At 44.8% G+C, this 12086-nt stretch overlaps 2 protein-coding genes across 10 annotated transcripts in view; one reads left to right on the plus strand and one right to left on the minus strand.

Annotated features, from left to right (window-relative positions):
- Positions 1 to 956: 956 nt before the first annotated feature.
- Positions 957 to 4842, minus strand: IDI1 (isopentenyl-diphosphate delta isomerase 1). 5 transcript variants are annotated; one of them, XM_067699885.1, is made up of 5 exons: positions 4474 to 4835; positions 3990 to 4162; positions 3768 to 3860; positions 3193 to 3323; positions 957 to 2530 (listed from the first exon to the last, which is right to left on the minus strand). In XM_067699885.1, exons 1-5 carry the CDS (start codon positions 4620 to 4622, stop codon positions 2213 to 2215), a joined length of 864 nt encoding a protein of 287 aa, XP_067555986.1. In that variant the 5' UTR covers positions 4623 to 4835; the 3' UTR covers positions 957 to 2212. The 5 variants fall into 5 exon arrangements, with proteins under 5 accessions (XP_067555986.1, XP_067556004.1, XP_067555995.1 ...); XM_067699903.1 differs by lacking the exon at positions 4474 to 4835 and adding an exon at positions 4363 to 4462; XM_067699894.1 differs by lacking the exon at positions 4474 to 4835 and adding an exon at positions 4245 to 4338.
- Positions 4843 to 7917: 3075 nt separating this feature from the next.
- Positions 7918 to 12086, plus strand: part of WDR37 (WD repeat domain 37) — a 59665-nt gene continuing 55496 nt past the window's right edge. For 4 of the 5 annotated variants that reach the window (XM_067699934.1, XM_067699950.1, XM_067699961.1 and 1 more), the window contains exon 1: positions 7918 to 8219. The gene's annotated coding sequence lies outside the window, so the exon portion shown is untranslated. Of the gene's footprint in view, positions 8220 to 8505; positions 8665 to 12086 lie in introns of those variants that run through there. The other variant, XM_067699943.1, reaches the window with a different exon arrangement.

A 12086-nucleotide genomic window follows, 5' to 3' on the forward strand; every position in this document is an offset into this window, starting at 1 on the left:
CTATTGAATATTTGGGACTCCAGAGTCTTTAAAGGCTCACCTCTTCCAGGGAAAGGCTCCACGGTAAACCAGTTTGTCAGTTTTAGCCCCTGTGGCTTAGCAACTGCCTGACCTCTCACCCAAACCCTGTGGCAGTCACTGTACCTGTGTTTCTGGAGGTGCTTGTGAGATTCAGATTGGGCCCTAAGGGCCTTGTCTCCAAATATTAGGATTTTGTTTTGATTGACAGTTGCTGCTTCTGATGGCAGAGGTGTAGACAGAGATGGATCCCCATCAGCTGAATTTGAAGGGTCAGTGCCTGTTTCTTTCTCCCTTGCATTTTTCATTTTTTACCCCTTTGGAGAGCTACAGATGTGAGGATTAGGACTTAAGAAAGCACTGCTGGCTCAGGGGAATTTAGAAAGTCAGCATGTCTGTGTCCAGGGAAAGACACACAGTCAGAGAGGAAGTGAGAGACATGAAGACCTCGGGTGGTACAGATAGCCAACAACTAAAAATTCACATACAAAGAAATAGGAAAGTGTGGTCCGTTAAAGGAAAAAACTGAGAAACTGTCCCTCAGGAAGACATGACAGACTTACTAGACACTACCTTAAAGATGCTCAAGGAGCTAAAGGAAGACGTGGACAAAGTCAGAAAAAACAATGAACAAACCAGGAATACCAATAAAGAGAATAAAGTTTTATAGACGTCTCCCTCTGCTCTGTACCTGTTGTCAATGGTTTGTCCAGCATCTAACAGTCTAAGACGCCACGGCCCATATGGCAACCACTAGCCACTGTAGCTACCCAGTAACTGGTTACATGTGTCTTTTAGCCTAAAAGTTCCTACTAAAGAACTAGAAACAATATAAAAATGCATTTTGAAACTCTATGTCATTTATCACTTAAGCTACCATAGGCAGGTTGACCTGTTACTGTACTGAAGTTTTAACAAAGTAGACAACAGTATCAAAATGTGGTAATTTAGTTTTGTTTTTATTTTTCAATAAAGTTACTATTAGCTACACAGTCTTGCCTGAAATTAATTGTTCAGGGTTAACAAATGGATTTTTCTATTGAATTTATAAAACATTTAACTTTGTAAGAAATTTTTATCTTTTTCTTCATTACTTACTAATACACAGCATTCAAAGATAATAAAGCTGTCTTAAGATTTCAAATCTGAGAAGTCTATGGCAAGAGTTCAAAGAAGTACATTAGTCAAAGTGTACTTTAAATATTAATACACACATATTCCATAACCCAAATCTATTTAATATGAACGTTAGCCTTTCTTTTTGATAATTTTCCCCCTACAACACAGCCTGACTCAGCAGAACAGTGGTTCTCAACTGTGGGTGATGCTGTCCTTGAGGAGACATTTGGCATCTGGTGTCACTGGGGCTGTCATGGGGGGAGGGGTGCCAACAGCATTTTTTTATGTAGAACCTGGGGATGCTGCTAAATCCTACAACACAAAGGATGAGCCCCCAAAAGAATTATCCAACCCAAACATCAGCAGTGCCAAGGTTAGAATACCCTGTTGTAGAGTATGACCCAACTGACCCAAGTTCCATTTTACAAATAGCCTGTCTGTTCCCAGTAACTCTGAAAACCACAGGCAACGATTATTTAAATGAATTAACCTAGCCAATGTCATTACCAAAAACAATGTTTGACTCTAAGTATCAAAATACTTCAGAATGATCAAAACACAAAATTAACAATGGCAGAAATCAGGATATATACCATTGAATTCCCTTGAACCTGTTCTATATTAATCTCAATCTGAAAAGTTAATCTGAAGTGTTTTGAAGTAGATAAGCAAATAGTTTCCATTGCACATTCTTCTGGACTATGATAAAAATTGAAAGATACATCAAGCACCTGGCAAACAGCAAAGTGCTCTACAAGTCTTCTGAAAAGGTTTATCACAATATATTAAAAAAATGAAGAACTTATTTGTTCACATTTGTCATAACCATCTGTTTAGATAGGTTAAGTTTATTTGCTCTTTTTTATAATAATCTCAAATATTTTTTACAAATTGCAGTTAACATATATGGGTTGTATGACACAAATCAAGAATTCTTTTCCACACGAATTCTGGTTGTAAAGTAACAGTATTTCCAATGAGAGTTCTAACGGGGAACCAGGTTTTTAAAATATTCATCTTAAGTTTACTAAGTAGAGAAATTCTTTAGTACTTTATTAATCATTCATCACCACATCTACATTCTGTGTATTTTCTCATGGTCAACAAACTGATTCAAATGATTTAAGTTATCCCACCACCTAAAGAGAAAAGTCCTTGCAATAATTTGAAACCACGGAGTTATCTTAATTTCACCATGGGCTGCCTTTTCCAGAAGTTCTTCTAGTTCTTCCTTTGATACGTAACAATAGCTTTTAATCTCATTGGGATCTGGATTCAAGGTCACATTCTTCTTCACAAACAAAATGTAATCAATTTCATGTTCTCCCCAGATACCATCAGATTGAGCCTTGTAATGAATGCGTGTTAGATAATTAATTTCTTCTGGAGGAACCTAGGACAAAACCCCAAAAACCTCCAAAATATCAATAAAGTAATCAAAACCCACTACATTTCAGTAATACCTTGAACAACAGAACTAGTGTTAGAATGACAACTTTTGAAACATTAGTCTCCTATTAATATATGGAAATAGTATTAAATAATATTAAATAGTTTCAAGTGTCTGACACTTTTCCCATAGGACCAAAAATAGAAGTAGATTTATTGAAAACTGTATTAAAAAAAGAAAAGCAGTCACTCTAACTAGAAGTGTGCCATTCTGCCTCACATATTAATATTAACGGGAGAAAAAAATTTACCATTTTAACTAAATGAGAGATTATTTATTCGTGTATTATTAAAAGGAGACGATTCCAGGGAAAAAAAGATTATTTAAATTCACCCAATCAGATCTGAGGTTCACAAGAAAATATTCATCTTTGATCTGATCAATTATAAAACAGTCAACTTTATAAACTGGTTAACAGATCAATCCATTTTGGTACTGAGGTAAATATCGACAAGTATTATGAAATCAAAATTTAACCTTTATCCAATGGGCTTTCTTGGCCTAAAAAAGCAAGAGATTACAAAGCAGAAAGCTACACCTAAATTTAATGTTTTACTAAAAACGGTTTCAAAGTATTCTATGTTTCAGCTAGTATGGCTGCTTACCTCTTCCATGGGAATTCCCAACTCAGCCTTTAAACGCCTCTGTGCTGCTCGCCTTACTCCAATTGCATTGTTTTCTTCAAGCTCTCGTGGATTATTTAAGGGATGACTACAGCAAGTATTAGTAAAACAACCTGGAACATGTTAATATAGATGTACATTAACTTTTCTTCAAAGCAGGTCTGAAAGGTTAAGAAAACTTGAAGTTTTAAAAGTAACATAAAAAATGATTGTTGAGGATTTCTAGATCTGTTTTAATAAGCTATCAGCAACCATTTTGTGACACTTGGGTAGATAAGTTTTTATGAACGCCTTCTTAACCAAAGCGATGATAACGTGTATTAGATACAATTTAGAAAGTTATATATGAATCTACACATACCTAGCAGTTTTTATCCTTTATTAGGATAAACCTTAGGTCTTATTAGGTTGCAACCGCCGTATAAGTTTTTTGTATGAAGAATATAACACTAAGTCATTCAAAAGATTTCTTTTTTGACCTTGGCTACCAGAAGTTCCACGTGACAAAATCAAACTAAATACAATCGCCAACAAAACACTACACAAAGCACACTAACCTGGAAAGGTAATTTTAGCGTCTGATCTCTGCTGCAGCAGGAGCTTATTTTCAGTGTTGAATAAGAAAACACTAAAAGCTCGATGCAATAATCCTGAAAGCAAAAGAAATACGATGAATTGAGTTTTAAGAGGCCAGTTACTTGCCTGTTGCTTTGGGGTCCGAAGGAAGCGGGGCTGCCGCCCGGGGACCCGGCCCGCCCGCCCGCCGCCCCCGCGGGCACCTCTCTCGATGTTCTCGTTCAGATGGCAGTTCTTCTTGGTCTCCGCCCCGATCCTCCGGTCGTTCTCGTCGATGAGTATGCACATCTCCGCCAAGAGCTGCACCTGCCGCTCGTCCAGCTCATCAGTGCTCACCTCGGGCATCGCGGCCCAGCCTGCGCGCCTACCCGGGGATCTGGCGGGGGAGGTGGGGACCCGGGGGTTGGAGGCTGAGCCCGCCGCCCCGCGCCCCTCCCTCCGCCCGCCCCGCCACCTACCCCGCGCCGTCCTCCCGGCCTGCGCCCACCCAGCCCGGCGGCGACCCCACGCGCTTCCCGCGCCGCATAGACCTCCGCCCTCTGGCTTCTCCCCAAAACAGTTAAGAGGAAAAAGCACCCTGAGCTCACAGGACGCGACTAACAGGCAGTGGGCCCGCCCCTCAGCGCCAAGCCCGACGCCGAGCCCGGGACTCCAGCCCGCCTCCCCTCAGAGACCCAGCCTCCTTACCTCACAAGCAGACCGACAGCGGGACGACACTCCGCAGCGCTCGCCTCCTGCAGGCCTAGCTCCCAAGCACAGGGCCCGCCCCCGGCCCGAGCCCGGCCTCCCAACGCCGCGCGCCCAATCGCCCGCGCCCGCGCCAGAGAGCGCCACATTGCCGCTGGCCAATGGCGCGCCGGCCGCGCCTCACGTCACGGTCGCGCGGTGGCGCCACTCCCGGAGCGCGAGGCGTCTCCTCCCAGGGCCCTGAGCTGCAGAGCCGCCCCCAGGCCGAAGCGCAGGTGCTTTCGGCGTCCTCCCTGTGCCGCTGAGTGGGGGCGGCTCCTCGACTGCGGAGCTACGTGACAGAGTGAGCTAGGAGAGAAGGGGCCTGGGAGAGCGGCCGCCCACCAGTCACGCCCTGGCCGAGCCAGCCAATCGAGGCGCCCGAGGCCCTGCGCTGGTGACGTGCTGATGTCAGGCGTCTCTGCACGCTCGGGCTCTGAGGCGTGGAGAGGCGCCTGCTCGCGGCAGTTCTGTGCACTAAATTGATATCGGTCGGTAAGCGTGAGCCGTTGCATCCGGAAGTGTAGCGACTTAAAATTGTGAATAAAAGGAATTAGAAAAAACTTGACCTCTACAATTCGGAGTTGCTGGGAAACCACAAGAAACTAAGGGAGAGAGAGAGAGAGAGAGAGACGCATGGCATAGATTCCCCATCACAGGTCTCGGAAGGAACCAACACTGACAGAAACAAAATGTAACATTGACACCTTGATCCTGGACCTCAAGCCTCCAGACCTGAGACAATAAATTTCTGTTGTTTAAGCCTAGTTTGTGTTATTCTGTTACAACAGCCCTATCAAAGGAATGCGCTGTGGAAAATGTGGACTTTGATGTGGACCTGGATTTTAATCCAATCTTTGCTCCATTGCATACTAGCTTTCTGACTTTTGACAAATAATTTTTTTTAACATCTTTATTGGAGTATAATTGCTTTACAATGGTGTGTTAGTTTCTGCCTTATAACAAAGTGTATCAGCTCTACATATACATATATCCCCATATCTCCTCCCTCTTGCATCTCCCTCACAGCCTCCCTATCCCACCACTCTAGGTAGTCGGTCACAAAGCACCGAGCTGATCTCCCTGTGCTATGCAGCTGCTTCCCACTAGCTATTTTACATTTGGCAGTGTATATATGTCCATGCCACTCTCTCACTTTATCCCAGCTTACCCTTCCCGCTCCCCGTGTCCTCAAGTCCATTCTGTACGTCTGTGTCTTTGTTCCTGTCCTGCCCCTAGGTTCTTCAGAACCTTTTTTTTTTTTTTAGATTCCATATATATGTGTTAGCAAACAGTATTTGTTTTTCTCTTTTGACTTCACTCTGTATGACAGACTCTAGGTCCATCCACCTACTACAAATAACTCAATTTCGTTTCTTTTTATGGCTGAGTAATATTCCATTGTATATATGTGCTACATCTTCTTTATGCATTCATCTGTTGATGGACACTTAGGTTGCTTTTGACAAGTTTTTTTTTTTTCGCTGTACGCTGGCCTCTCACTGTTGTGGCCTCTCCCATCGCAGAGCACAGGCTCCGGACGCGCAGGCTCAGCGGCCATGGCTCACGGGCCTAGCCGCTCCGCGGTATGTGGGATCTTCCCGGACCGGGGCACGAACCCGTGTCCCCTGCATCGGCAGGCGGACTCTCAACCACTGCGCCACCAGGGAAGCCCTGACAAGTAATTTTAACATTCTTACCCTTAATTAGAATTCAATTTAGAATAATTTCTTTTTTTTAAATTGAAGTATAGTGTTAATTTCTGGTGTAGAGCAAAGTGATTCAGTTATACATGTAGTTGTCCAATTCTTTTACAGTATAGGTTTACAAGATATTGAATATAGTTCCCTGTGCTTTACAGTAAATCCTTGTTATCTATTTATATATATTAGTGTGTATATGTTAATCCCAACCTCCTAATTTATCTCTATCCCCCCCACCTTTCCCCTTTGATAATCATGTTTGTTTTCTGTATCGGAGTCTATTCTGGTCTATAAATATGTTCATTTGTATCATACTTTAGATCCCACATATGATATATATTTTTATCTTTTTTCACTCAAAATGATAATCTCTAGGTGCATCCATGTTGCAAATGGCCTTATTTCATTCTTTTTTATGGCTGAGTAGTATTCCACTGTATTCATGTACATTTTCTTTATCCATTCATCTTGTCAATGGACTTTTAGGTTCATTCCATTTTTTTTTTTCATTCCATGTTTTGACTCTTGTGAATAGTGCTGTTATGAACACAGGGGTGCATGTATCTTTTCAAATTAGAGTTTTGTCCGGATATATGCCCAAGAGTGGGATTGTAGGATCATACAGTAACTCGACTATTCTCCATAGTGGTTGTACCAATTTACATTCCCATCAACAGTACAAGAGGTTTCCCTTTTCTCCACACCCTTTCCAGCATCTGTTATTTGTAGATTTTTTGATGATGGCCATTCTGACCAGTGTGAGGTGATACCTCATTGCATTTTTGATTTATATTTCTCTAATAGAATAATTTTAAATTTATTGGGTTGTTTTGAGGATCAAAGTTACCAAAGCTGTGAACTGCCTGGCATGCAACAGGACCTCAGAGTGTTGACTCCTTTCCTGTCTTAGTTTTGTGACACTTTATGCAATCATTTTATTTACAGTGACTTTTATGGACTCCTAAGTATATCAGAGAAAATGTTACCCCAATTAACAATACCCTAAGTTTCATCCAAACTGTGGATGCTGTGCTGTAAAACAAAACCACATATTAGCATGTGAATCAGTTGCAGCCAATATTGTGGTTAATCAGGCATTGTATGTGCTCCCTCACCCAGCGGAATGCCTTGTGCATATTAGGTCTTTAATAGAATTTCTTGTTGAATGATAGCCACAACCTCCAAGTGTGACATCCTCAGTTCCCCTTATACAATTTTTTAAAAAATTTACTTATTTATGACTGCATTGGGTCTTCATTGCTGTGCAAAGGCTTTCTCTAGTTGTGGTGCTTGGGCTTCTCCTTGCAGTGGCTTCTCTTACTGCAGAGCACAGGCTCTAGGCCCGAGGGCTCAGTAGCTGTGGAACATGGGTTTGTCCCCGGCATTGGCAGGTAGATTCTTAACCACTGCAGCACCAGGGAAGTCCCACACCTTATATAATTGATTTTAGTAATAAGCTTTATTATACTCAATGCAGAAGTAACTTCAGGTTTTATTCTACAAACTTTTTGGTTATTTGGATCCCCAAATACGTCACGTTTGTTCCTTGTGCAGCAATCATACTAGTGCTTCTTGACTCCGAATGATGACCTTTACTGTTTAAAAGAAAAATGCTCCCACGTCTGATTTCGTTTTTACTTAAGGCTTTAAACGCCCAGCTGGTTGTTCGTAGAGCCGAGGCCTTCTGCGCACCCTGTAATTTTTCCAACCTGGACAAGGACAAGAAGGCCATCAGGTCCCACCTTCCGCGGCGAGAGGCTGCCTTTGTTTCCTCTCTGCAGCCAATGGCTAACACACATTTCAGACAGGAGGCTGCAGTGGGTGAGTCACCCTCCGCAGATCCGCCAGGCTCCGCGCGCAGCCACCTCGCTCCCGACGCCCCGGGAAACGGCTCCCGGCACACCCGGCGGTTCTGACTGGGAGCAGCCGTTCCCACATGCCCGACCTGGGTCCCGATGGACGCCGACCTGCGCCAGACCCGGGCGCCCGCAGTAACCCGCCGCCGTGAGTACCCGCGGGCCCTCAGCGCCCCCGCTCCACCTCCCGGCCCTTCGCGGCGTCTCCAGATGGTCGCCGACCTCGCGGGTCGAGGCCCCGGCGGTCTCGGGGTCGAACAACAACATCACGCCTCCACCACCTCCGCGATCCCCTTAGGGCCCCCTGACCGCACTGGCGGCGCACGGGCCTTCCTTCGCGGGGCTGGATTTCCGGCGGTACTAGCTTGGGGCGGAGGCGGGACTTCCTGCGGCGCCTGCGTGTAGTGGATTTCCGGCGCGGGGCTGAGGGAGAGCCGCGACTTCCGGCGCCGGAAGTGTGGGGCGTCGGGCTGCCGGGTCTTAGAGCTGTTCGTCCGCGTCCGTCCCCGGCGCCGCGTGGCTGGGAACCCACGGGCGGCAGCGCACGGCCCGGCTGGCACTGCGCGGTGGCGGGTTCGGCGGCGGCGTGACAGGTGAGTGCCGGCCTGCCATCTTCAGCCCGGGACGGGCCGCCTCTCTGTGTGTGGCAGCGGCCTCGCGCCGGGCGGGGCGTGCCTGTGGGGGCCGGCGGCCTAGTGCCCTCGGACCCCGCGCCCTCTGACCCCGACCGCGCGCCCCCGAACCTGGACCGCGTCTCCCCCGAACCCGCGCCCCGACCTGGACCGCGTCCCCCTCCGACCCTGAGCCCGGCCGGGTCTTGACGTGGTTGGAACGCGCGCCCCTCGCCCAGAGCGGCCTGTGAGGCGGGTGCTTCGAGGCGCCCGGGAGTCTCCCGCCCGCAAGCGCTCAGGAGCCCGGGAGCCGTGGGCCCCTTAGCGGGTGTGGGGCCGCGGGAGGGGCGCCGCGACCTTGAGCAGGAGTTGCCGCGGGTCCGTGTCCAGCCTCGCGTCCTGCAGAGTGCTCGCACGGAGGCATCGGCGAGTGTCCTTTCTCCTCAGAGCTTTGGACAGCCGCGCGCACCTGTTGTGCCCTGGCCTTGAGCTGACACCCCAGCCCCTTCCCCCAGGGGTACCGACAGCCCTCTGAATTCCCTAGTCCTGGTTTTACTAAGAAGATTTAGCAATTACGTATTTCGTCCGCGGTTCGAGGACCTTAACAATTAAGGTCTTTAAACAGTCTTGGTTGTTTTCCGGTTATCATGCCCCCAGTCCCGTCTCACGACCAGAGCTGGTGAGCGTGTGTTTCGTGCCTTCGACTGGGTCAACGATAGGACACCTTACCCGGGTTGACCGAGGGTGGACTGCGGGGCTGCCTCTGGTTGATGTCGCTCAGCAGTTGAGTTTGGTGTTTGCACAATGAAATGCTATGGAAAACTCTACCGACCTTTTTGTGGAAGTCCAGTCACGTTTTGTATTTTTAAGTGCCACATGCAAATTATATCCTTTAACCATTTTGTACACATGATTAACGTTCATGACGTTTACTATTCAGGCAGGTGTTTTTCTCTTGCTAAAGAAAAGTGTTTAAAAATTCCACTGGATATGGAATTGTGAGTAATGTTTTGTAGGTGGGGGTAATAGGCATGTGGCAGTATATAGCAAGGACAAATGAGTTGGACAGAAGGAGAGTTTATATTAAATTCATTTGTTTGACCGATAGGATAGGGAGGTGGGATTTTTGGAGGGGACTATTTATACTTTTTTGAATGTGTTTAAAGAACCAGTAGGACCTTTTAGTCACATAAACCTTCTGTTTAAAGTGGTCATATGCCCTGTGATACAGGGTTAGTATGACTGTTTTGAAGAAAGATGGTTATCTTGGAATTTCGGGCTTCTGTTTTAGTTTGTATTGAGGTGAAACAGTGCATAGTGGTTAAAGCAGCTTACTCACCTGTGTGAAGAAGTTTTCTTTTTACAGCTCCATGGCCAATTGACTAAGTGTTAGTCTGTTAGGTACTTGGGAACTGTACCTCACAGAGGTGTTGTGAGTATTAGTGACTCTGTAGTTACTGATCCATTTGAGCCTCACCACAGACTTCCCAACCCATCAGTATCTCTCCATCATTTCTTTTGTCTGTATTTCCCTTCTTGTCTAGCTTAGGTTCCACGCTACATCACTTCAGTATTCTTTTTACAAACACCTGCAACCTGCTCCATTCTCCATGATGTCATCCTGCAAAACCCCTCAACGTGTTATCAGACATTTAAATAAGATTTATGCTAGTGTTATCAGACATTTAAATAAGATTTATGCTAACACTGACCCGTGGACTGAGGTGAACACGATAGATACGTCCCTTCCTGGGCTAAGGGCTTGTTCTCCACCAGGGTGAGCTGTGGAAGGAAGGAAGGAAGTGGTGGTGGGACCAGTGAAGACTGTGGGGAACAAGATGGAGGATGTGAATGAAGAGGCAAGAGTAAAATTTTTAAAAAGTTTCAGGAAAAAGATTGTGATAGATTAACAAAAAAAAGAAGAAATTTAAAAGAGGTTAGAAGAACTAGAGAAACCTACAGATCTAATTTTGGAAGAATTAGAAATTAGGTAAAGTTTAGCTGAAGAAATTACAGGAAGAGACAGAAATTGAATTAGCCAGATAATCTTTTTTTTTTGTTTTTTTTTGCGGTACGCGGGCCTCTCACTGTTGTGGCCTCTCCTGTTGCGGAGCACAGGCTCCGGACGCGCAGGCTCAGCGGCCATAGCTCACGGGCCTAGCCCCTCCGCGGCATGTGGGATCTTCCCGGACCGGGGCACGAACCTGTGTCCCCTGCATCGGCAGGCGGACTCTCAACCACTGCGCCACCAGGGAAGCCCAGCCAGATAATCTTTGAATGTTAATAACACAGTGTGTGGCATAGGCATTATGAACCCATATTGACATATGACTTCACAGTTTAGAAAGTTACTAAGAGAGAAAATCAGTATAAAAAAATCATTTGAGGCCAGGTTTTGGGGAACCAAAACCTCTTCCAGATTTATAATTGTTTGAAATGTATGTGTTTGGTTGGAAATTGATCAATGGGAAAAGATGACCAGTGTATTGACTATTTTGTGAAGTGACCAACAAAAGCAGGCAAAGCCCAGAACAACACCATGTGGTTCATGGGGTTGAGGGAGGAGTTAAAGGCTTAGGGACAGGCAGAAGGTGAGGATTTTAAGTTAGTTGTGAAGAAGACTGCTTATTTCCTACTGAAGATACAGAGGCTGGAAATGCCGGTGATGTGATACTTAAGCGAAACAATTGTTGAGGTGAAAGGAGGGTTGATACTGCAATTTTCACGGTTCCTATCACCAATTTGTAGAATCTTGGGAATGCATTAACTTCCCAGTTTATGCTTACCAGATGCATAAACTTTCTACTGATGAAGTTCTTAAGGGAGGAAAGAGAAGCTCTTTGCTTCTTTATTTGCTTGATTGAAATGTCTAAAGGTAGTCTCCTTTTTTCTTGAGCTTTCACAGGGTGTAAATATGTTTGTTCCTTGATTGAAATGTCTAAAGATAGTCTCCTTTTTTCTTGAGCTTTCACAGGGTGTTAATATGTTTGTTCCTATAAAAAACATAACTTATAAACTGCGAAGTGACTATGATAAATCTCTGTGTTGAAAATCTTGACAACTGAGATGCTTTATGAAGTTAGTAATTTAATATGTATAATCACTGAAAAAGAGAATTATATCGACCTTTTTTTTTATGAAGAATATAATTTCTGGATAAGATTCCTTTAAATCAGTTTGATTTCTTGGTCAACTTTTGTGTATGGCACACTTAAATAGTCTCTAAATGTTTCCCTTAAAAAATTACTGGAATATTCTTCACTGGGATCATAGGAGTTGCTTAATAACGTAAATTTGTTATTTGAAATAATAATATTCAAATATTTAAAATTAAATATCAGTATCTTTTTTTGTGTATATTAAATTCTACCAACCACAGATTCTGCCATTGTGAGTTTTTCTTT

This window comes from Pseudorca crassidens, chromosome 1 (assembly GCF_039906515.1).
Source record: "Pseudorca crassidens isolate mPseCra1 chromosome 1, mPseCra1.hap1, whole genome shotgun sequence".
NCBI classification, from domain to species: domain Eukaryota; kingdom Metazoa; phylum Chordata; class Mammalia; order Artiodactyla; family Delphinidae; genus Pseudorca; species Pseudorca crassidens.

What these genes read in the sequence shown, in the direction of transcription:
- IDI1 (XM_067699885.1), bottom strand. Translation starts at nt 4,622, where the DNA reads ATGTGGCGCTCTCTGGCGCGGGCGCGGGCGATTGGGCGCGCGGCGTTG. An exon ending in GAACGAGAACATCGAGAGAG is followed by an intron (nt 3,861 to 3,989) that starts GTGCCCGCGGGG and finishes TTTTGCTTTCAG; the next exon opens with GATTATTGCATCGAGCTTTT. An exon ending in CGCTAAAATTACCTTTCCAG is followed by an intron (nt 3,324 to 3,767) that starts GTTAGTGTGCTT and finishes AACATGTTCCAG; the next exon opens with GTTGTTTTACTAATACTTGC.